Source organism: Salminus brasiliensis, chromosome 20, assembly GCF_030463535.1.
Source record: "Salminus brasiliensis chromosome 20, fSalBra1.hap2, whole genome shotgun sequence".
In the NCBI taxonomy this organism is placed as follows: Eukaryota; Metazoa; Chordata; class Actinopteri; order Characiformes; family Bryconidae; genus Salminus; species Salminus brasiliensis.
Window position 1 is genome coordinate 7,615,560 of NC_132897.1, and position 23,417 is coordinate 7,638,976.

The following is a 23,417-nucleotide window of genomic DNA, read 5'->3' on the forward strand; positions in this document are numbered from 1 at the left end:
TATTACATAGAGTTTTACATTGATTGATTTCAGCAATTGCCCAATGTCTCATGTCTATTAACATGGATATGTATAGACTGGTCTCTGGACCAGAGACTTTTTCAAAAAAATAAAATAAATAACTAAAAGAAATAAATAAGAATACATCAATAATTTATTCTTAAATTATTACCTGGTTTTATTGAGCAGAAAAATATAGTATTGTGAGGTTTTAGGCAACGAAGCACATTATTTAAACCCATTTATCTCGGCAAACACCAGACTGCATTAGAACAGCTGCTGGTAAACATAAATACAGTAAAAAAGAAACAAGAGTTTCTTATTCTGAAGAAAGTAGTTGAGATCTTGTGAGCTAGTCTGAAGAACAAAGCTTGGTTCTAGGTTTCTCATGATAATGAGATTTTTCAGTCTAATGTTTTACAGGGGTGTAAAACTTTTGCACAGTACTGTAGATTCAGTAATTATCACAAATGATATAAAAGGTATAATGCTGTGTTCACAATGGCATCAAATCTGTTTCAGGACCTGGCTATGGGTTCAGATGCTGAAGGCGAAAAGATCAAAGATCCAATGAGAGCCATCGTGCCCATCCTGCTGGACACCACCATCTCCATCTTTGACAAGATCCGCATCATCCTCCTCTACATCTTCCTCAAAAACGGTGAGACATTTAGGCCTTGAGGCTACAAATTTAATCTCCTGTGTGGCGTCACTGTGGCTGGCCTGCCGCTCTGGGCTGAATGGGAGATGGATATGGATGAGCATCTAGCCTCAGGCCAGACTGTCATGATACTAAATTCATACTGATTACTTCATATATTCTGATTTATCTGCTGTCACTTTGTGTTACACTAACAGCCTTTTATGCTGGCTTTGCTTGTATATGTATGTGTGTGTGTGTGTGTGTGTGTGTGTGTGCTTGTATTTGTCAGGTGTAACAGAGGAGAACCTGTGTAAGCTTCTGCAGCACGCACAGATCCCTCCAGAAGACAGTGATATAATCTCCAATATGGCTCACATGTCAGTGCCCATCATCTCAGAGGTGATTCTGATGAACTCTGTTGTCTGACTCATGGCTACTGAGCTTATTCACACGATTCTTAATAAAACTCCCATCAAATCATTTGGAGACAGAGAGCTTTTCATAGTTCATAGGTTTCATAGTACTTTAACTTACCTAGGTTTAAAATACACCTCAGAGTAACTGTCAGCAAAAACAGCAGCACGCTGTAATTGATTTTTAGGTACACTATATGTCCAAATGTTTGTGGACACCCCTTCAAATGAATGCATTCTGCCACTTTAGGGTTGCACCCATTGCTGACACAGATGTGCTGCAAATGCACACATGCACATACAGCTAGTCCTTGTAGCGAAGTACCGCCAATAGAATAGGACTCTCTGGAGCAGATAAACATGAACCTGTTGGCATCATGCCTAATGCCAGGCGTGGCCTAAAGGGGTAAAAAAAAACCGCATTGAGCTGTGGAGCAGTGGAACTGTGTTCTCTGGATTGATGATGATGGTGCTCCATCCAATACTTTTGGGATGAGTTGGGGAGTTGGGGATGAGGTGAGGTGGTGATCATCCAAACATCCTGACCTCACTAGTGCTCTCATTTCTGAATGCTATCAGGCTCTCACAGCAATGCTAAACAATCTAGTAGAGAGCCTTCCAGTAGAGACAGTTACTCCAGCAAAAGCTGGATAAAGTCTTGATTTCAGCAGAAATAGTGAAGGAGCATATGTCCCAATACTTTTGTCCATATATTGTATTGTATTATGATCCAAATCATGATTTAAAAAAAGATTTAATAAATAGTGTTTTGTGTCCAGAAAATATTTTTTTTGTTTTTGTCATTGCTTGAGATTAAAGCAACCCAAAAAGTCAAATGTTCAGGCTTGAAGTTGTTTATACTGAAAGTAAATCATTAAGTAATTAATTATAATTAAATATATTGTTATTAAATATTATAACATATAAACAAATTAAAGTGTTTTAACAAATTTACAGGTTTACGTGTTCTACTGTCCTAGCTTTAAGTAAACCAGCTCAAAAAAGTCACCTTAGTCTTTACTTTAAACTGTACTGCTGTTGTAAACTGACAAAGAAAATATTGTTAATAATTATTTATTTATTCTTATATATATATATATATATATATATATATATATATATATATATATATATATATATATACAGTCATGCCCGAAAGTATTCATACCCCTGTCAAAGTTTGACTTAAATTTACTTTTATTTAACCAGAAATTATATTTTTGCCTGGAAATGACACAGGCATCTCCCAGGAGATAACACGATGATGTACAAGAGGCATCATTGTGGGAAAAAATATTTCTCAGCTTTTATACACATTTGAACAAAAAGTGGCATGTCCAAAATTATTCATACCCTTCTCAATAATTAATAGAAAAGCCTTCATTGGCTATTACAGCAATCAAACGCTTCCTGTAATTGCTGACCAGCTTTTTGCATGTCTCCACTGGTATTTTTGCCCATTCATCTTTAGTGATGAGCTCCAACTCTTTGAGGTTCGAGGGTCTCCTTGCCATCACCCTGATCTTTAGCTCCCTCCACAGATTCTCAATTGGATTCCAGTCAGGACTTTGGCTGGGCCACTGCAAAACATTAATGTTTTTGTCTGCTAACCATTTCTTCACCACTTTGGCTGTGTGTTTTGGGTTGTTGTCGTGCTGAAATGTCCACCGGTTCCCAAGGCCAAGTTTCTCTGCAGACTGCCTGATGTTGTTGTTGAGAATCTTGATGTATTGCTCTTTTTTCATGGTGCCATTTACTGCGATCAAGTTCCCTGGTCCATTGGCTGAAAAACACCCCCAAAACATTAGGTTCCCACCACCATGTTTGACAGTGGGGATGGTGTTCTTAGGGTTGAAGGCTTCTCCTTTTTTACGCCAAATGGTGCACACATCATTGTGGCCATCAATTTTTGTTTCATCTGACCATAAAACAGAACACCAGAAGTCTTCTTCTTTGTCCAGATGAGCATTTGCAAAGGTCAAGCGGGCTTTTGTGTGCCTTTTCTGGAGAAGTGGTGTCCTCCTTGGCCTGCGTCCGTGGAACCCAGCAGTGTGCAGTGTCCGTTGAACTGTCTGCCTTGAGATGTCGCCACCAGCAGAGTCCAGATTCACCAGGATGGCCTTGGTGGTGATCCTTGGATTTTTCTTCACCTCTCTCACTATTCTCCTGGCCAGCACAGGTGTCACTTTTGGCTTCCGACCACATCTTCTGAGATTTTCCACAGTGCGGAACTTCTTGTATTTTTTAATAATACTTTGCACTGTAGCCACTGGAACTTGAAAACATTTTGATATGGCTTTATAGCCCTTTCCTGACTTGTGAGCGGCCACAATGCACAGCCGCAGGTCCTTAGTGAGCTCCTTTGTCTTAGCCATGACTGTCCACAAACCAACTGCAGAGAGCTGCTGTTTTTCTCCTGTTGAGTTGATTAAAACAGCTGTTCCCAATGAATCAGGGTAATTAGGATGCTTTAAAACAGATTGGACTATTTGGAATGGTATAGAACTTTGGATTTTCCCATATACTGTGACAGTTTTCAAAGGGTATGAATAATTTTGGACATGCCACTTTTTGTTCAAATGTGTATAAAAGCTGAGAAATACTTTTTCCCACAATGATGCCTCTTGTACATCATCGTGTTATCTCCTGGGAGATGCCTGTGTCATTTCCAGGCAAAAATATAATTTCTGGTTAAATAAAAGTAAATTTAAGTCAAACTTTGACAGGGGTATGAATACTTTCGGGCATGACTGTATATATATATTTTTTTAAAGGTCTCCAAATCTTTAATGGGTTTAATGGGTATTTACATTATGGTCTCCTTTAGTGCTCTGCAGTATGGTGTGCAAAGATTAAACTAATGGCATCTTTTTGTTACTTAGCAAGCCACAACACGTAAGAAGAAGACTGATCGTAAAGAGAGAATCAGTGAGCAGACCTACCAGCTCTCCAGGTGGACTCCTCTGGTCAAGGATATCATGGAGGTACCAGTGTGCTGTACTTCTGTACCTGCTTCCCTCTCTCTTCTCCCTTCCCTGACAAAACATCAAACAGACGTTGTTGTAATTTTAACTTAGAGCTGTACAGTCTGTACATCGTTTCAGCATCGCCATTGTTATGTGCGCATGGGCTACAGTCACATCGCAGGACATGCAGTGTCACGCAAATGAAATCACACACGCACTGTCCTCCTTTCTCATGATTAATCTACCAGAGGCAGATTATATCTGCCCAATATTATTGATTTCACTCCAGTCAAGCATTATTAATATCACAACATGTTGGATCATTGACTTCTGGTAAAAAATAAATCTGTAATTTGTAAATTTGTAAATATAAAGAAATGTTGCTAAGTCATTTTCCTAATATCACGCGGTCCTACTCCTATACACATTTATACACATTAATGCATACAAGGAGCTTCCAACAGCCCTTTCAAACTATCAAAAATATGATTTATTTTATAAATATTATGTAGATGTTGTCAAAATCATATATTTATACTGCTCCGACTCGTTGACACAGGAACATATCCCATTTGTTTTTGATGGGCATCTGACGCATCGGTTTCATCAGATGCGGCTGTATGCTGCGTGATGAGTCCAGCGAGTTGAGTCCAGGGGTGCTGTGTGGATGCCTATCCTGTTCAAAAAAGTAAAAATTCAAGCAGGAAAGCATCTGATTGGATGTAAATATCCTTAAAATAGCTAGTGTTGAACACAGGCGCTAACCATCTTTGAAAACAAACATTTTAATCTTACAAATTTGAATTAATTTGTTTTTGGATTATTTGAAAATCAAAGCATTTATTTATTTATTATATAATTAAAAATGAACTGAGGAGGATGTGATTTCAGTTGGATGACGCAGGAAACACTGAGGTTAGCCTCCACATTTGTTCACGTCTGTTGTCGCACTGGAGCATGTATATACAGTTGTATATACAGTGTTATATTATCATGGGATGTGTATCATAGAATATCATAGGAAGAGGGTCGCTAGGTGTGCATGAACGGTGGAGAAAAGAAACAGGCATTTAAAGTGTAACAATCCAGAAGCATCATATACGTCTCTGTCTTTTTACAGGATGCTATTGAAGATAAACTGGATCCAAAGCAATACCCATACATCTCTACACGCACCGCCACCTCTAAAACCACCACAGCTACCAGGTAAGACAACAAACACACACAAACACACACATGGTTGTTTTTATACCTAAATATTCTGTTTGTTCCACATGCATTATAATATACCAAAACATATATATATATATATATATATATATATATATATAATAATCTTAACCTTCAATGGAAGTCAATGCAAAAAGAGTCATTTTGAAGCATTTCTACTGGTCTATTCATCATGGAATTCTGACACAATGTAAAAAACAAGATGTAAATTATGTTAAAATGTCAAAAATGGCATTCTTGAAATATATAAATGAGTGCTAAACGATTATAGTGGTTTAATGTGAGCTGTGAGCTTTAGGTTCAGATGAATTACAAAAATCAAGGTATTATTTATTTAATCATACAAAATAAATTTACCCTGCATTAGTTTGTGCCCCCCTCTCCCCTAATAGCCTTTATGTACAGAAGTATTGGGGCACCTTTTCATTTATTGGAGTAACTGTCTCTACTGTCCAGTGAAGTCTTTCTATTAGATTTTAGAGCATTTCTGTGAGGACTATGCATTCAGCAACAACAAGGAGGTCAGGATGTTGGAGGATCACCACCGCACAGTACCTCACCCCCAACTCCCCAACTCATCCCAAAAGTGTTGGATGGAGCTCCATCCATCATTCTAGAGAATACAGTTCCAGTGCACCACAGCTTAATGCTCAATTAGTCCTAAAGCTGTGTTAAACTGAATAGCTGCACACACACACTCATACACCCATTCAGTGACGTTCCTCTCCTCTCCCTGCAGTGCACGTTACGGGAACTGGCACAAGAATAAAAGCCCCGGTGAAATGCGAACAGGTCCGCGGGTCATCGTTTTCATCATCGGGGGCGTGACCTACAGCGAAATGCGCTGCGCCTATGAGGTCACGCAGGCCAATGGCAAATGGGAGGCACTGATCGGTAAGCTGGAGTGGAGATTCTAAGCCGGGCTGGCTGTGGCATATGTGTGCTCTTTGCCATTTACTTTGACGGTGATTGTCTACAGTCAGGATCAAAGAGAAAGCTCTGTTCCTTTTCTGTGACCCACCATAACAGAAAGGCCATTAACACAAATACAAAAGCTGACGTCTCGACTTCCTCCTCAAGATGCTTTCATACGCTCTGTCCTTTAAATACGTGTATGTGAGAGAGGATAATTTCAGCTCAGTCTCTGTTCCTCCACTGCCCCAAGCCTGACTCATCTACCTTCAGTCAGAGCAGCTTCAGGGCTCTATCGACGCAGCAGTGAAAAAAAGTCAACAGATCGAGTGTGTGGGTGAAGAAAGCATCACACTGGCTGATCTCTATATCGACTGGGATTCAAACAGAGCAATTGACAAAGGATTAGTCTTCCCATGATACGACACAGCAAATCGGGCATGAAATGAGCCTTCATTTCCTGTCATTGTAAAGATGTACATCAATACGTCTTTATGGAAATAGCTGCAAAGATCAGGAGCACTTTTCTGTCTATAGCCAGGGTTACACTACGCCATCTGTACCCCGATTGCCAGTCTGGCTGAGACTGTGCTTGTTGGCTCTAGTCTGCATTTTGTTGTCCGTTGGAGACAGAGACAGTTGGAGACAAAGAGTCATGTGTGTAATGTGTGTCACACATGTAATATGTGAGGGGCACAGGCTTCAACTCTTGGTCTCCTGATCACGTCTTGGACCAGTCGAAGCAGATCAGTCCCGAGTGTATACTGTTCAGCTACTCAGTCTGAACGGGTCCTGTCAATAGCCAATAAAAATTGAGCACAGAAAGTTCAGTTTTTAAGGAAAAGTCTCTTTTTTGATTTTAAATCTACGGCCCACCTTAAATGACGCAGCAGCTACATTTTGGCGCTAGTAATAGCTGTCCAATACTGCAGCACCATTTAAGGTGGAACATCTGCCTCGTACCAAGGTAGCCTGCAATATGTGCTGTTCAGTTCAACAACAGGTTGAAGTCGTGTAGTGGATGATCCCTACTCGTTTAGTGGGATAGATAGACATTTTCATTTCATTTGCCATAAAAAACAGCTAACCTCAGTGGGGAAGTGTGAGATGCCCAGACTCTTTACAATCTCCTAAGACTACCTAGTGTTCCTAAGGCTTGAGAAGAAGAGACAGAAGTCTTTAGGAACCAGATTGGCTGAAAAAATTAGAACACCCTATTAAAACCTTTGTCTTTTTTAAATATATTTAAACATCTGGAGATTTGATCTTTATTTGAACAGTTTTGAGTTATAGAGATGGAAATATTTTAGATATCATTTTTTCTATATATAGTCATTTATTAGTCCTATAACAGTTGTCTTCATCTTGCCTCTGTGGCTCTGTTTGTATTTTGTCCCTGCTTCCTCCCTAGTCTCTGCCTTTGTCCCGCTTTGTCATTTGTCTCCCAAGTGTTCTCCATTGCAGCCCTGCCCCTTCGTTAACTCTTCTCAGATGTTCCTCATTTGTCTCAGTGTATATGTAGTACCTTTGTTGGCTGTGGTTCTGGTTGGTTATTGTGTGTTTGTGAGTGCATGGCTCTTGTGGTTCTCACTGCCCTTATGTTTGGTCTCTAGTTTGTTTAGTATTTCTTGCTTGTTTCGGTTTAGTTTGGTCTGCTGACCATCTCTGTTGGTTCTAGTGTTTTCTTTGGTTATTTCCTGCTTTTGTTTAGTGCTGGCTGTCTTTATTAAACCCATTACCCTGAACTTACGTCCTCCTCATCCCTACCTGCCACCCGAACTTGACAACTCCTTAAAATGCCTACAATCACAATCAGCTGCAGAACATCAGCTGCAGATGATCAGAACATGGTTTTTAGTTTTAGAGGATTTTAGTTGCTTTAGTTTTCGTTGCTCTTCATTGTTGAAGTAAGTAGTGAAGATCACCATGCCCAGAACCATGGGGCTTTCTGAGGCCTTCAGAAAGAAGGTAGTAAATGCTGATGAGTCTGGGAAGGGGTTTAAAAAGATCTCTGAACAATTCGAAGTTAGCCCTTCCACTGTCTGCTAAATCATTTACAAGTGGAGAACTTTCAAAACAACTTCCAACTACGACATGGCCAGAACAGGCCTCACAAGTTCAGCCCAAGAGCGAAATACAAGATGAGTAAAGTGTCCTTAAATGTCCGCACAGGACCAATGTTTTACAATGACAACTACCATGAAAATCAAGCAAGTGCAGCCTCTTTCTGATCAAATGTTTTATTCACAAGAAAATTGCATTTATTTTTATTTAATTTTACAATTTTTTTTGTAAAAGACCTTTGTTTAGTTGTATGTGTTTATTAACTTAATCTCTTAATATTGTAAAATGACCTCACCATGGTAAGATCCAAAGACCTCTATGAGCAAGTTCAGCCCAATAGTAGACCACAAGATGAGTTATGGAGTCTCCAGTAATCCTGAAACGCCATTACGGGACCCGGACAGGTAGCTCCTGTTGCCACAGTTGATGTCAAAATACAGCATCTACCATCAGAAAGAGACAGAGAGACTAGACAAGCTGGACAAGAGAACACCTAGACAAAGACCAGGTCTTCTGGAACAGTGATAATCTTGAGTTTTCCCATGTTTTATTTTCAGTTGTATGCGTTTAGTTATATTGCCTCCATCTCTCAGCACTATTAAAAGAAGGAAGATCAAATCTCCAAATGTTTAGAGGTTTAAAATGCTTAATGGGGTGTTTCCAAACTTTTCACATGACTTTATGACTTAAAACAACATTATGTAGAAATTGTACCTTACCCAGGACACCCTTATGGTAGATCCAACCAGATTTTACTGTGTTAAACAGGACAAAACCAAAGTCCCTTAATGTATGGTAGGTAAGAGAAGGTAAAACGCAAAAGAAGAATGTTGTTCCTTCATGTTTTGTAAGTATACTTCTGACATTTACACCCATTGGAGTTGCATAGAGCTCAAATTGCTCTGAAATTGTCAGAATATTCTGAGCACTCGCAATTGTAGATAAAGAAATAGCAATTCAGTATAGCACTTATAGCCTGGAGTTCATCAGACGTGGCCTTGCGTCCATGTGTGTTATATATAAAAACAGCATGCACTTTCCAAATGACAGATAATTGCAGAGAAAGCAGCATGCAACCTTTTATATCTACTTCCACAGGATCCACCCACACCATCACTCCTACCAAGTACCTAAAGGACCTCCAGCACCAGGACTTCTTGGACCCGAACGCGGCCCCGGAGGACAAGCTCGCCGATGAGGACTGAGGGCGAGAGACAGAGAGAATGAGAGCGCTAACCTGAGCCCATCCGCTAGGACCTAGATGAGGAGATTAATTCTGGTCATCATGGTCCTCTATATGCTCAGTTTTAGTTCCACCCAGAACCCACAAGCCCGTCTACACTTATAGAAACAGAAAGTTCTGTCAACATGTTCGGCTCACCTTTCAGTTCAGACCATTTATTGTAGATGAGATGCTCAAGCTTGAAGAACCTTAACAGAGGTTGACAGAACCTCCATATAATGTGAAGTATATATGGACGAAAGTATTGGGACATCTACAAGCACTTTTATGACATCCCATTCCAAATTCATAGGCATTCATATGGTGTTGATCCTCCTTTGCAGCTCTAACAGCAATTTGGAGCTCTGCAGTTCAAATTGAGCCAGCAGCCCATTGGTAACCTTTATAAAGCAGCACTTGGTGACCGTGTTCTGCAACTTTCCTAAACACTTTCACTTTTCAGTAATATCACTTACAGTTGATGGAACATCTGGGAGAGAGAAAATTTTACCAACCTGCATGGCTAGGTGGTTGATTTTATACACCTGTGGCAATAGTAGTGACCGAAACACCAGAATTCAGTGATTAAGAGGTGTGTCCCAATACTTTTGTCCTTTTTTTTGTCATTCAAGCTGAGTTTAAATCTAGCCTTTTCAACCCGGGCTGTTCTGATGCTCATTTCAGTTTAGCACAGAGCAGTTTTCTCTCAGTTACACAGAGAACAATATGTCTCCCTTTATTTAGGCTACCGTAGGCCTACAGTACCAGTCAAAAGTTTGGACATACCTACTGTTACCTACTGTTACCTACATTTCAGAAAAAAACAGTGGAGAAAGTGAAGTGAACATCCTCCAAAGAAGCCTCCATAGCACTGATGCAGCATTGCACACTCTTGCCATTCTCTCAGGCAACTTCACGAGGAGCCACATGTCCACAGAACTTAACTTCATGAAGTCACACATGCTCAGTGCTTGTTGGCTGCCTGAAAGAAAATCTAGTTTTAAAACCTTCTTTGGATAAATGCAAACACTGGCATCAGCTTCAATATTTATGTTTGTCTAGGAATACATTTTCAAGCTTTTGAGCACAATCCTTTATCCCACAGTTCTTAATATTATGTAGAACATACAGTGCATTAGAATCAGGTGTCCAGTCATCGGGCTGGTTCTGTCTGTGAGAGCAGGGAGAGAAGAGCAGTATAATACATTCCTGTGTGTTTAGAAAAAACAGGTCCCTGTAGATGTTCAGTAAAGTACAGTAATTCAGTGTTTTATAGATACAGAGTTGCCAGCAGTAGTTTTGTCACTTTTCGTGCAGTGGCTGAAGCTCATGTGAGACATGGAAGTGTCCGAGTGTTACTCTTTATTCTCAGGTTTGCATCCCTTTGCATGTGACATATAAAATGCAGCATGACATTGATTTGGAATACCTGCCCCACAGCTTCCTGTAGCAGTGCCCTTATAGATAATCACAAGGAGCAGAATCGTTCCACTGAGATCCACTGCTTGACATTTGTCTTGTTAAGTTGTTACAGAACATCGCTGTTACAAAACAAACCTCAACATCAAACTTGTCATTAAAAATGATTTATTTATTTCTTATTTATTAATTTTTATTTTATAAACCCCATTTAAAAATGCTTTACTCATCACTCTTTATGAGGAATGGACCAAATGATCTTGAATTATATTACTGTATTAACATCATCAACATGTTAACGATTAATCTGCAAACATTAACACCTTAACATTTTTTAATGTACCAGGTTTGGCCCCAACTTCCTCCTGTAGGTCACTCCCTTTACAGAGCCTAGTGGTTTTATTTAACGGTGTAAACACAGCGTCTCTACTGTTGAGCTCAGAGGAGAGATCACACTTTATTTTTGCTGAAATATTTTCTATTAAGGCGTCTGTGTCTGAGCTTCATCGTGTTCAAGGCTAATGTTCTTAACTACAGAGATATTATAAGGAAAACAGCAGATTCCTCTAGACAGTTTATTAGGCATACCACACATCTATTTGTTCTCCCACCCAAAAATTGTGCTAGCTAGCATTTTAATTTGTGATTTATTCAGTTTTTAATCAGAACTAATCACAGAATATTGTTGTGATTAAACTTTTTTAATAGACTGACGCCACTTATATATTTTTTTATACCAGTCTGAGACACAAAATTGAGACGATTATCAACATGTCTATGGTTTTCTTTGTTTTTCTTAAAAGTTGTAGTTTATTGAACCATGCTGTAGATTATTGACGCCATCATGCCATTGGACAATTTTGGAATTTGGCTTAAAAATAGCTAAAAGAATCTTTAAAGAATCTAATAAGCACTTTTTAACAAGAGGTCCATCTAAAACAAAGACGTGTTCAACCATTTATTGCAGTTTGATGATGAAAATACAGTTTGCAGAGTAGCCGTTTAGTGAGTGGTAGATGGAAATGGAGAGTAGTGTGCCTCAAGGGTGACCCAGTGTCTTATGTAGCAAAGGCAGATGGAGACAAAACTCACCTGAAATACAAACAAATGAATGGCCAGTCAGGGTTTTCCTGGGTGTAATGCTTTATAATATTGAATGTATTATTCAGATCCTTGGTTAATGGCGAAGGACTCGTATAGTGTGATCTTTAAATGGAGAAAAGGAGGGAGTTTAGGGTGTTGTTAGTGTTCCAGTAACATTGACCATTTCTTGGGATACATTGCAAAATACACACCTGCTTCATTTCTTTGAGTATCTTAATATTCATTCAGGATTATTCAGTATTTATTTTTAAGCTTTATTGTTGTCTGTATTTCCTGTTATGTCACATTTGTATCTCTTGTGATCCTGTGAACTTTGGAACTGCCATTGTGCTGCGTTGTGCTTTTACCGTATGTACAAAAATAGCCAGGAGTTAAAGGATTACTCCAGCGTGAGCTACACGGTAGCTATTGGTCAGGAGCTATTATTCCAACGTGTTTACTCTCCCTCTCGCTCTTAGAAAGAATAGAATGTTTTTTTGACTTTAGTAAGGGAAAAAACTGTTCTTTTACTAAGTAAACAGAAAGTTATTTGAATATGTGAACAGTTCAACTAAGTGGACTGTTCTTTTACTAAATAAAGAATTGTCTTAAGTGAACAATTCATTATTTTAATAACTGAACAGTTTAACTAGACGAACTGTTATTTCACTAAATAATAAACAAATGTGTTTTACTAAGTAAACAGCTAATGATTTTCCCTATGTGAACAGTTCAACTAAATGGACTGTTCTTTTACAAAATAAAGAAATGTCTTAAGTGAACAGTTCATTATTTTAATAACTCAACAGTTTAACTAGACAAACTGTTATTTCACTAAATAATTAAATGTGTTTTACTAAGTGAACAGAAAATGATTTTCACTACGTGAACAGTTCAACTAAGTGGACTGTTCTTTTACTAAATAAAGAAATGTCTTAAGTGAACAGTTCATTATTTAAATAAGTGAACAGTTTAACTAGACAAACTGTTATTTCACTAAATAATCAAATGTGTTTTACTAAGTGAACAGAAAATGATTTTCCCTACGTGAACAGTTCAACTAAGTGGACTGTTCTTTTACTAAATAAAGAAATGTCTTGAGTGAACAGTTCATTATTTTAATAAGTGAACAGTTTAACTAGACAAACTGTTATTTCACTAAATAATCAAATGTGTTTTACTAAGTGAACAGAAAATGATTTTCCCTACATGAACAGTTCAACTAACTTGAACATGAACTGTTCTTTTACTAAGTGAACCGGTTTTACTAAGTGAACCTCATATTATTTAATGAAGTGAACAGTTTTACTGGTTGGACTGGAGTTCCAAATAAAAAATACAAAAATCTCACAACATTTACAAAGCGGAGTTGCTTCAGCACCTGCCCATTGGCTTCTTTAAGAAGTGTGTTTTGAGTCAGTAGGTCTTCTGTTCTTTTACTGTGTGCAGGGAAATTGCAGTCTGTGGGAACACAGTGAAACAGCACAACACACAGCTGCAGCAGATCGAGGTTGGGCTGTAGAAGGCTGGAGTATTCCTTTATCTGCAGTATATCTAACTTCATCTTTCTGAACCACCTTTTTCCTGTTGGTTGAAAGTTTCTTTTTTACCTGCTTCAGTTCAGACTAGTTCTGGGTCATTGTGCACACTCTTTGTAGGTCTGTAGTTTAGTTTGCTTTGCTTTTCTTGTCTTTGTTTCTTTTCTGTTTGTTTTGTTGAATTTGTGTTCCATAGGAAACGTAGACAGAAGGTGTAGACATAAATGATGGCAGATTTAAATTGAAGTCTGTGAAAACAGTAACACATCCTCTCTTGCAGTGTTGTACTGATGTTGTCTATTGAAACTGCCTCTGTACAAGTAGGATGCTTATTTCCGCTTCATGTTCTATAAATGTATGAAGAGAAACATCTGTCTGCTTACTGGAATGAATTCTAACTCATTCATTAAAACTACATAAAGAGTACCAACACCAATACTAATTCACACTGTTTCAGCTCAGGATTTGTGGAATGTGCTTTTTATCAAGCAGTTCTACTTAGAGGTGGTTTCATCAGTTAGACAGTAGGGGGCGCCACCAAACCATTCAGACTTCAACATTATCTCATATATAGGTCATTTGATTATTCATTGATGGCTCCGCCAATCTTTGCTGATTGTAGAGAGTCTAGAAACTAATAGAACCCTAATAATAATTCAACTGTTTTGATGCATTAGATCTGATCCAAAACACATTCAGAACCTGTTACTTCAGTCCATAGCAGAAATAGCATTTTGAGTAAGTCTTTAATGTGCAACAAAGTTGTTTTACTATCAGCAGCTTAAGCTTAGTCTGTGTTTCCAGGACTGGGTGGCAATTGTGTCCCACTGACTTTACACTTACAAATATACGCATAAAATAGGAGGGAAATAAAGGGAAATGTATTTTAGTCTTAAAAATAAATAATAAAGTGCCTTTCACAACAATGCATGTGCATATTACAATAAATAACATTATTTACTTCAAATTTATTTACTAAAAATATTAATATTAAAAACATATATTAAATCCTTTGTAGAAAAATCAGTCTGTTTGTTTAAAATAGGTTCACAACCTCTACAGAAAACAAACTTCTAAAGCACAATTATTGTTTATTTACTTAATTTAAGTACATACATTTATATTTTTAATTATTATATATATTCACAGGAAATGTTTATATTTAAGTTTTCTGTAGTTGTTGTGCTCACCTATTTTCTATTAAAAAATAAAAAAATGTGTCATTTTTAACAGGGTTCCCAAACTTTTGCATATGACTTTATTCACAACACAAAAAAACAGTATTAGTACCCTTTAACTAAATTGTTTTAGTGAAATATAATTATTACAATTATATTGAAATACAAATTAAATAAATAATAATATAATTATTATAATAATACAAAAAAGTTTTCTTAGATTGAGTGTTTTTAAAGTTTACTTGTTAAGAACTAAATGGCACTCCAGTCAAGCCAAGTCTCCCTAATCCTAGATCACGTCCCACAAACCGTTTCAATGACTTTGGTGTTTGGATTCCATATTGCAGAGACTCGAGTGTCCGGTTGGACCCATGAATGAGCACCGATTGAATCATGTGGACACAGGACGTTCTGCTCACGAGACAGCTCAGCTGCCCTATTAGTTAAGTGATTTAATTACACACACACACACACACATATATATATATATATATATATATATATATATATATATATATATACACACACACGTAGGGGTCATTATGTACTTGATAATGCCATTCAGTCATGACATCATAACTGAATAAAAAAACACAATATTAGATAAATAAAGTTGATATATACAGCTTTATATATATATTTATATATATATTCATATTTACAATAATTGCTCTGCATGTTCTATAGGGCTATTTCATAGGGGATATGACATGCATTTGTACCATCCAAAATAAAAACCATATATGATTTGAATTATACATCTGATCTTCTCAAAAATACTGGTATAAACATCTTAAGATCTCAATGACCTCATCATCCTATAATCTCATCACTGGTCGCTCTAAAAATAGACCTGTCATTGCTTTGAGCATCCCCACTTTGATATAGGAGGCTTTTGAGGCTAACCAGAAAGGAAGCCATTGTTCCAGATTAGAAACGAGAGAACATAGGAGAGGAAAAGGAAGGGAAATGAGAAAGCCAAGTCTTCAACTACAAACTGTCCTGCTCTGCCATGGCTGATTAGAATTCTACTCTCCAGTTAATCTCATTTAGACTGGTGGATAAGCAGCTCATGGCTTCATCTACGCTGCAAGAAATAACATCTAGCAAGTCAAACCATCTTAAAAGTTCTCTCATTCTGCAGACAGACAATTAAATTAGCATCAAGGAATGGCTGAAACTGAACAGGGATAAGAGTAGAACACGTCGAAAAAACTTACAGCGCTCTCATAATGGGATATACAGCTCTGGGAAAAAATAAGAGACCACTTTTAAGAGACCACTTAATTTTTTTTCTTAAATTTGCATCTCTACGTGTCTGGCAGACGTTTCATTCCAGACATTTCATCAAACAAAGCTGAGTTAGCTGAATTTGCAGACCATGAATGGCATAAAGTCTCCCAACAGTGATGTGAAAGAATAGTGGAGAGCCAGCCAAGACATGAGAGCTGTGATCAGCAGTCAAGGTTATTTCACCACAGTGATTTCTGAATGCTCTTAAATTTCAAATATTAATATAATGTGTTGTTCAAATTTAAATATTTTTTGCATTATAATTATTATAATTATTTATTTGCATTAGTTGAGCAGTTGTTTTTGAGCAGTTCTCATTTCTGCAAATAAATGCTATAAATAGTAATATTTTAATTTGACATTTAATGGAAATGTTGTCCATGGTATATCAAATACAACGTTCCCCTAAACACGTTGCCTGTAAATAGTAAAACCAGAGAAACTAATCATGCAGAGTGGTCTCTTCATTTGTTCCGGAGCTGTATATTATATATTATAAATTGATGATGATTTTACTTTCCAGGGTTTCATAACTTGCAGTGTAATTCTTTTGTATACTTCTGATCAAAAGTTTGGACTAACTTGTAATAATAGTTTTATATATTAACAGTTTTTACAGTGCAGATATAAATATTAAAAAAGTAGAAACTAAAAAGGTGTTCTCAGATGTTTCACTCAATATTAAAAGTACACTATATGTCCAAATGTTTGTGGACACTGCTACTTTTGCTACTGCTACAGCTACCATTGTTGATACAGGTGCCAAAAGAACTAAAACTTTCTGGAGCAGATAAACATAAACCTATAGGCATCATGCCTAAAGGCAGGCGTGGGTTAGAGGGGTATAAACCCCCCCAGCACTGAGCTGTGGAGCAGTGGAACTAGGTTCTCCATCCAACACTTTTTGGATGAGTTGGGGATGGTGCGGTGGAGTGGCGATCACCCAACATCCTGATCTCAATAAAGCTCTTGTTGCTGAATGCAATCAAATTCCAAACTCCAAAATCTGGTAGGAAGCCCTCCCTTGACAGCAGAGACAGCTTCTCCAACTTAAGAATACTCTTGATTTCGAAAGAAACAATGACTGAGCAGGTATCCCAATATTTTTGTCCATATAGTGTACTTACTGAAGAACAAGGACAAGGAAAATTCTGAATCTTGAATATGAACTTAATTCCTGATGATTGTACAGCAAGGATCTTCAATTCCAGCCCTGCAGGGTGTCTCCAGGACCTGGAACTGAAGAACCACGTTCCACAGCTTTTCCAGTCCTTTTAGAATCATCTGCAGCTCTGTTTATTCTTCTGGACACGTCCACTTTTCTTACTGCTTTCCAGATTTCAGCTAATTATTTGGAAGCTTTGAAGCACAGGGTGTGCATGCTAAAATTACTGCAACCAATTATCTGCAACCAAACTGGTTATTATTCAAAACAGTGACTCCAAACTTTTAATCTGTAGTATATCTTCTGCTCTCCTTTTCCAAAATCTTGCTTTTTGAAACCACCAGAGTAAAATCCTTACTAATCTCAATCATGGCACTTACAGCTTGATAAGAATGTAAACATCTCCAGAGTTTAAAACACACACACACACACAAAATACTCTTTCCCATTGCATTATTCTATTATTTCCATTGTGAATAAGTACACCAATCAGCCATAATATTAGTACCACCGGCAGGAAAAGTAAAAAGCATTGATAATCTTCATCCACAGGGGATATATTAGGCCGCAAGTGAACAGTCAGTTCTTGAAGGTGATGATGTGTTAAAAGCTGGAAAAAGAGTCAGTTTGACAAGAGCCAAATTGGGATGTCTAGACGACTGGGTCAGAACATCTCCAAAACATCAGGCAGGTCTTGTGGGGTTTTCTGGTATGCAGTGGTCAGTACCTACCAAAAGTGGTCCAAGAAAGGACAACCGGTAACCCAGCGACAGGGTCATGGGCACATAAGGCTCATTCATGTGATCCATGGAGGCCCCACCTCACAACTTACAGGACTTATGAGGATCTGCTGCTTGTCCATGTCAAGAATGCTCAGATCTGTTGTGGTGGCACAAGGGGGACCTACTCAATATTAGGCAGGTGGTACTAATGTAATGGCTGATTGGTGTATACTATTGACACTGTAACGTTACAGGAGAACTTTCATTTACTTCGCCTTAATGAAAGATAAGTAATGTCATTTTATTCCATAAGTAATTACGGACCATTTCAATGGGGTTGCCCTCATTTCCATATGCTTAGAAAATAAAAGCCAGAAAGCTGATGTTACAAGATTTTGATATGACAAAATATGGATGATTTAATTAATATATCAAAATTCCACTAAACAGCAGGGATGTCACAATCCAGCTATTTTGCCCCGTGTGGAATAACTGGTTTGCAGTGGGTGAATGTGCTGTGATTTGGGTTTCTGTAGCGTGTGTGTATTAGTGTTAGCATGCGCTTTTTAGTGCTGGTAAATTGTAGCATTTCCGCTATAGTATTGTTTCTATCTGGCCATAATTTTCCAATGGTTTTAGGCGGCATGGGCCAAATCAGCAGAAAACAGACGAATGCCTGGTGGAAAAGCCACTCAAACACTGTCAAAGCACTAAAAGCCCAGATATTACATCATATTTCCTGGTTCTGCTGTAAAATAGTTCCACACTGCAGACTCTAAACTGCTCTGTTACCATGTGAGAATGCTCCTGAATGCTGTGGGCTGGGAAAAAAGTCTGAAAATAGCTCCTAGATGATACCAGAAGGCTTTCTGCTAAAACACAGTGGTAAAAACAAAGGATCGGAACTGAGCTGGGCTTAAAATAACCAGGATCAGGACATCCCTACTAGAACCCATATGAGACTAAGATTGCTTGAACTGAATAAGGACATACGTACATAATAGTACACCATCTGCACTGCAAGCAGGCTTTCTGTGGCCTACCTTGGTTTTGACCGTTTAGACAGTAGCTGTGGTCCAAAGTGCTATTAACTCTCCACTATCTTTAGAAGATGGGCAAGAGAGTGAAATGTGGGGCGATCCACCAGCCACCAGTGAAAGTCATACTCAGACAAAGTGGATTTTAAGCACTATCCATTTGCTCACACAATCTGTCTCCGGCCTGCTCTGGGACGTCCTTGAGCAGGATGCAGAGAGGAGTCATGAGCCCTAAGTTTGCCGCCGTGTGTGAGCTGTGCCGTGAGACAGATTTTAATAGCCAGCATAAAAAGCCTCTACTGGTCCCATCACATAACCCTGCACCGTAAACACTCGCAGCCTGGACGAGGAACCTGAGTGCCCCGTGGGACGAACATCAGCTTTCGCAGGGGAAAGCAGCATGGAATGAGTGCTAGTAGTTGATCATCGCAAGGAAAAGATGGACATTTGTGGTCATTATTTGGACTCTAAAAAGTCTGTCTAACCAGCTGTTCCGACAGGTGGAGGGTGGGGTGATCAGGTAATTTGAAGGACAGTTTTGATCTTAACCAGTGTTGATCCCAGCTGGGGCACGCTGTACTGCAAACGTCCTTCCAGCCTGCTCCGTTCAGATTCCATAAAGTGCAATGTCTCCTCAGATTAAAGACCTCTGAGGACGAGTTGATATTTTATAGCTGACCATCCAGACGAGCCCAGGGTCTAAGTCCTTTTGTCTATGGGAAAAACTACGGAACCTTTCAAGCTGCATACATTGCTGACACAGATGTGCAAATGCACACACACAGCTTGTTTAGTCCCTGTAGAGAACTACTACCAGTAGAACAGGACTCTCTGGAGCAGGTAAACAAACATGAACCTATTAGCACCATGCTGCCTACTGCCAGGTGTGGGCTAGAGGGGTATAAAGCCTTTTTTGGACAGTAAAGACAGTTACTTACTCGACTTCCTCTTTTTTAATGCCCTTCCTTTAGGAAGAAACAATGAATGAGCGGGTTTTCCATACTTTTGTCCATATAGTGTACTTACTCCATGGAAAAAAAGGCCCCAAGCCATTTTTAAATGCCACAAAGCAAAACAGTGAAATATCATATAAAAACCAATATGTATCCAGTTGCAGCCTGCTTGCATGTGCTGCATGTGGTAATTCTGATATTTAGTCTACTTACTGACCTCAGAATTATGAGAACCCAGGGACATTTGAAGGTAAACAGAACTGAAAAAGGTCATATTGGGTTTTTGTCTAATCTTCCTATCGAGACCATTTCTACAATAGGGTGCAACTCAAACTTTTTCCTCAAAAGCCATTCACTTTTCCCATAGATAAAAATGATTTAGAGTCCTTCATTAGGGCAAATGACAACCTTAGATGACAACCTTAGACGTCTGTTGTATTCACACGCTGCTCCTTTGTCATCTTCTATAGGGCGGTATTGAAGTCTGTGATCAAAAAGTCGATGTAATCCTTCTCTTTGGTCTTGAAGGCCTCGGCAATGAGGCGCGCTGCGTCTCGATGCTCCATGCCTTTGAGGGATACGCCGTTCACCTCTAGAATCACCTGCCCCACCCGCAACTGCCCACAGAGGTGCGCAGAGCCGCCCTTCTGAAAAAGACAGAGAGAGAGAGAAAGAGAGAGAGAAAGGATGAGACACCGCAGCACTGAAATACTCCAGGGAAAATGTAAGTTCTGAAGAATAGGCAAGAAGCCCAAGAACGACAGGCCACACCATTTATCAAAAGTGTGTAGGAGAGGAGAGAGGGGAGCAGGGGAAGAAAAATGAATGCTCCCTTGGCCTGATGTGGCACTTTGTATTGAGAAGTCATTAGCTAGCCTTCTGTCAAGGTAGATAAACCACACGATCTGAGAGAGAAAAGGAGCTGGGGGCGGGGTTCTGGCTGTTGTGTCTCGCTCAGACAGATGGTTGGAGATGGGCCAGGCCTGACAGCTCCATGACTGAACCTCTGTCCTCTCATCAGTACCCATTAGCACTGAGGCCTCATCTACAACCACTGCTACATCCCATACAACCACCGCTCCCATACTGCTGCATGATCCTGATAAAAGTTTATATGATAGTATATCATGGTTCTGCACTAAGTGGTGTTATAAAACACATACATTTTGGGGGGAGTAACAGGCCTGAAGCCGCTTCTCCTAATCTTTCAATCTAAGACCCCATAAATGCCATCTCTACCTTGTTCACATATCTACAATAAAGTCTTTGCAGGCCTCCACCACCCCATCTTCTCCCTTTAACTCAGTCATATCTGTAACTCCTAGCTTCACTCATCAGAGGGGGGGGGGGGGGGTGGGGTTGGCTGGCTTCCTACCACAAATCAGAAGCCACCTGAACTCCAGCCCATGGTCCTCTGATATCCTCATATAGGCTGATAGCATCAAGCCAGGTCCAAGCCAGCTAATATAACAATGCTCTCACACAGAAACCTTGTCCATCTCCAAATTGGCAACTTTACAGTACAAGAAATTTCACTTTTGATGGAAGTATGTTCGTTTATCTTAAATTTACATCACAGGGAATCTTACACCATTTTTTCATACCAGTGGTTTGGCAAGAAACAGGCCTTTGTCCAAGAGGATGCATGCTGTAGTGTTTTCCCTGAAAGTGTCTAATCCAACTGTTCCGCTACTTAACAAGTCCTTCTTAAACTCTATTTGGATGGGATTATTTTTTTTATATGGGTAGATGGGGTAATGTAATTATTACCAGAGTTTCTCAGTAATTTTAGTCCCGCCCGACTATGACGTCATTTTTACGGACATGTAAAATGTCTGGCATCTTTTACCTCTTTAATCCCAGGTTATAGTAATCCTGTGCAAATCATCATGTGGTTAAATATTCTTTAATGGAGGCATTCGAGGAGGCATTTAGTTTTGTCATGCATAGCACAGATGCATCTGTCGTTCAAGCATGTGGCAAAGCCTCAGACAAATCCAGAAAATGAGCCAAAGGGCTCTGTAAAGGCGTGGCGCTCATTGTGTGGCCAGGCCTATAGCCTATATACACAACTGTAGCTACTCATTTTTTAAACTGACATTTCATTCATTATGATGAGTGGGTGAGACGATTAGTCATCATCATCATCATCATCTTTTTTTGAAGGTCACTCCCATCTCAGTCATTTATACTGAGATTTCGACATCCTGTAGTACAATTACATTACTCCACCTCCTCATGTAAAAGTAATCCCGTCCAAATAGGGCTTTAAGCTCACAAGGATCTGTAAGAAAAGGGAATAGCCTTAAATAGGCAGAACAGGGACTGTCGATGTCCAATGCCCAGAGAATCAAGTAACACAATGAGTAGGTCAGTCCAGGGGAAATAGTTTCTCTTGATATCGCCTGAAAGGCCAGAAACAGGGGAGGGGCTGGGAGTGTGTGCAGTGTAGAATTCACGAAAGCTCTTGTCATCATTAAAGAAAGTGATGGAAAGCAGCAAGCGGCAAGACCTTTGCCTCATGAGCATAGCTTAGATCTCTGAGAAGGATATGCCAAAAAGTCAAAGACATAAGTATTGTAAAGCTGTGTAGTTCTAAGCCACAGTTCAGAGGTGATATCGAGCTGAGGCTTTTGAAACCTGGAAGCTGCCACAGGGACTCATATGGGAGAACTTCAAAAATGTATGGACCAGATAAGATGCAACTGTGAGAAGCAGAAATGACATATAAGGAAAAGCATACAAGGAGAACAAATGCATTAGTCAAGCCTGGAAAGATCTGCGGTTCTGAAGAGAAACAGAAAAGCCTCTGCAGTCAGGAATGGTCATATTTTCTGATTTTGTGGAGAAAGGTATCTGGTATAGTGTAGTGAATAAACTGGTTGCTGTCCACATGGCAGAGGAGAGTTTGATCCCACAGCAGGGAAACCACACCACACTATACCAGTAAGAGGGAGCTGATGGGTAGGTAGAAGTCAATACCTCTCTACAGCATCTAGACAAGCTGTGTGTGTACATTTGCCCAGCTCTCTCAGCAATGGGTGCAACTTAAAGTAGCTGAATGCATTTTTTAGAAGAGGGTGTCCACAAACATTTGGACAAATAGTGTAGCTGAAGTCCCATATTTGACCACAGGCAAAAAGCTAACGGCCAAGCTATTAATTAACCTCAAATGGAGCTCATGTGACTAGTATCTGGATTGTATACTGATAAGATTTTAACCACATGCATTTACACTTGCTAGTCAAATGGGTCTCTGGTCAGTCAGCCTGAAATCTGATTACCGTGTGCTATGGAATATGTAAATTCAACAGCTTGGCAGTCCATTATAGCTGTGGCGTATGGCATGGGGAAGAGTTTTGGTTGTACTGGGATGGGTTTTGGTTGTACTGGAAGGGGTTGGAATACCTATTACGGAGGTGGATGTGTTTACTCTGCTATAACGTGGCTCAAATGTGTCTCAGATCCCCTCCTGAAGTGGTTTAAATGATTGGATTTGTATCTGGTTTAAATGTGTTTTCACTTGCATTTTAATGAGACTCGGCCTTATCCAGATATAACACTATACTCAATACGGAT

General features: G+C 39.1%; 2 protein-coding genes across 2 annotated transcripts in view; one reads left to right on the top strand and one right to left on the bottom strand.

Moving 5' to 3' along the window:
* The window catches only part of stxbp1b (syntaxin binding protein 1b), a 32,063-nt gene extending 18,190 nt beyond the window's left edge, over window positions 1–13,873 (top strand). Inside the window, exons 14-19 of the mRNA XM_072664758.1 lie at window positions 523–661; window positions 933–1,042; window positions 3,939–4,040; window positions 5,143–5,228; window positions 5,992–6,146; window positions 9,327–13,873. Of these exons, the coding sequence (XP_072520859.1) occupies window positions 523–661; window positions 933–1,042; window positions 3,939–4,040; window positions 5,143–5,228; window positions 5,992–6,146; window positions 9,327–9,433 (699 nt within the window). The 3' untranslated portion in view covers window positions 9,434–13,873. The remainder of the gene's footprint in view (window positions 1–522; window positions 662–932; window positions 1,043–3,938; window positions 4,041–5,142; window positions 5,229–5,991; window positions 6,147–9,326) is intronic.
* Window positions 13,874–15,342: 1,469 nt separating this feature from the next.
* whrnb (whirlin b) overlaps window positions 15,343–23,417 on the bottom strand; it is a 91,593-nt gene continuing 83,518 nt past the window's right edge. The window contains exon 13 of the mRNA XM_072665097.1: window positions 15,343–20,485. Coding sequence (XP_072521198.1) covers window positions 20,303–20,485 — 183 coding nt within the window. The 3' untranslated portion in view covers window positions 15,343–20,302. The remainder of the gene's footprint in view (window positions 20,486–23,417) is intronic.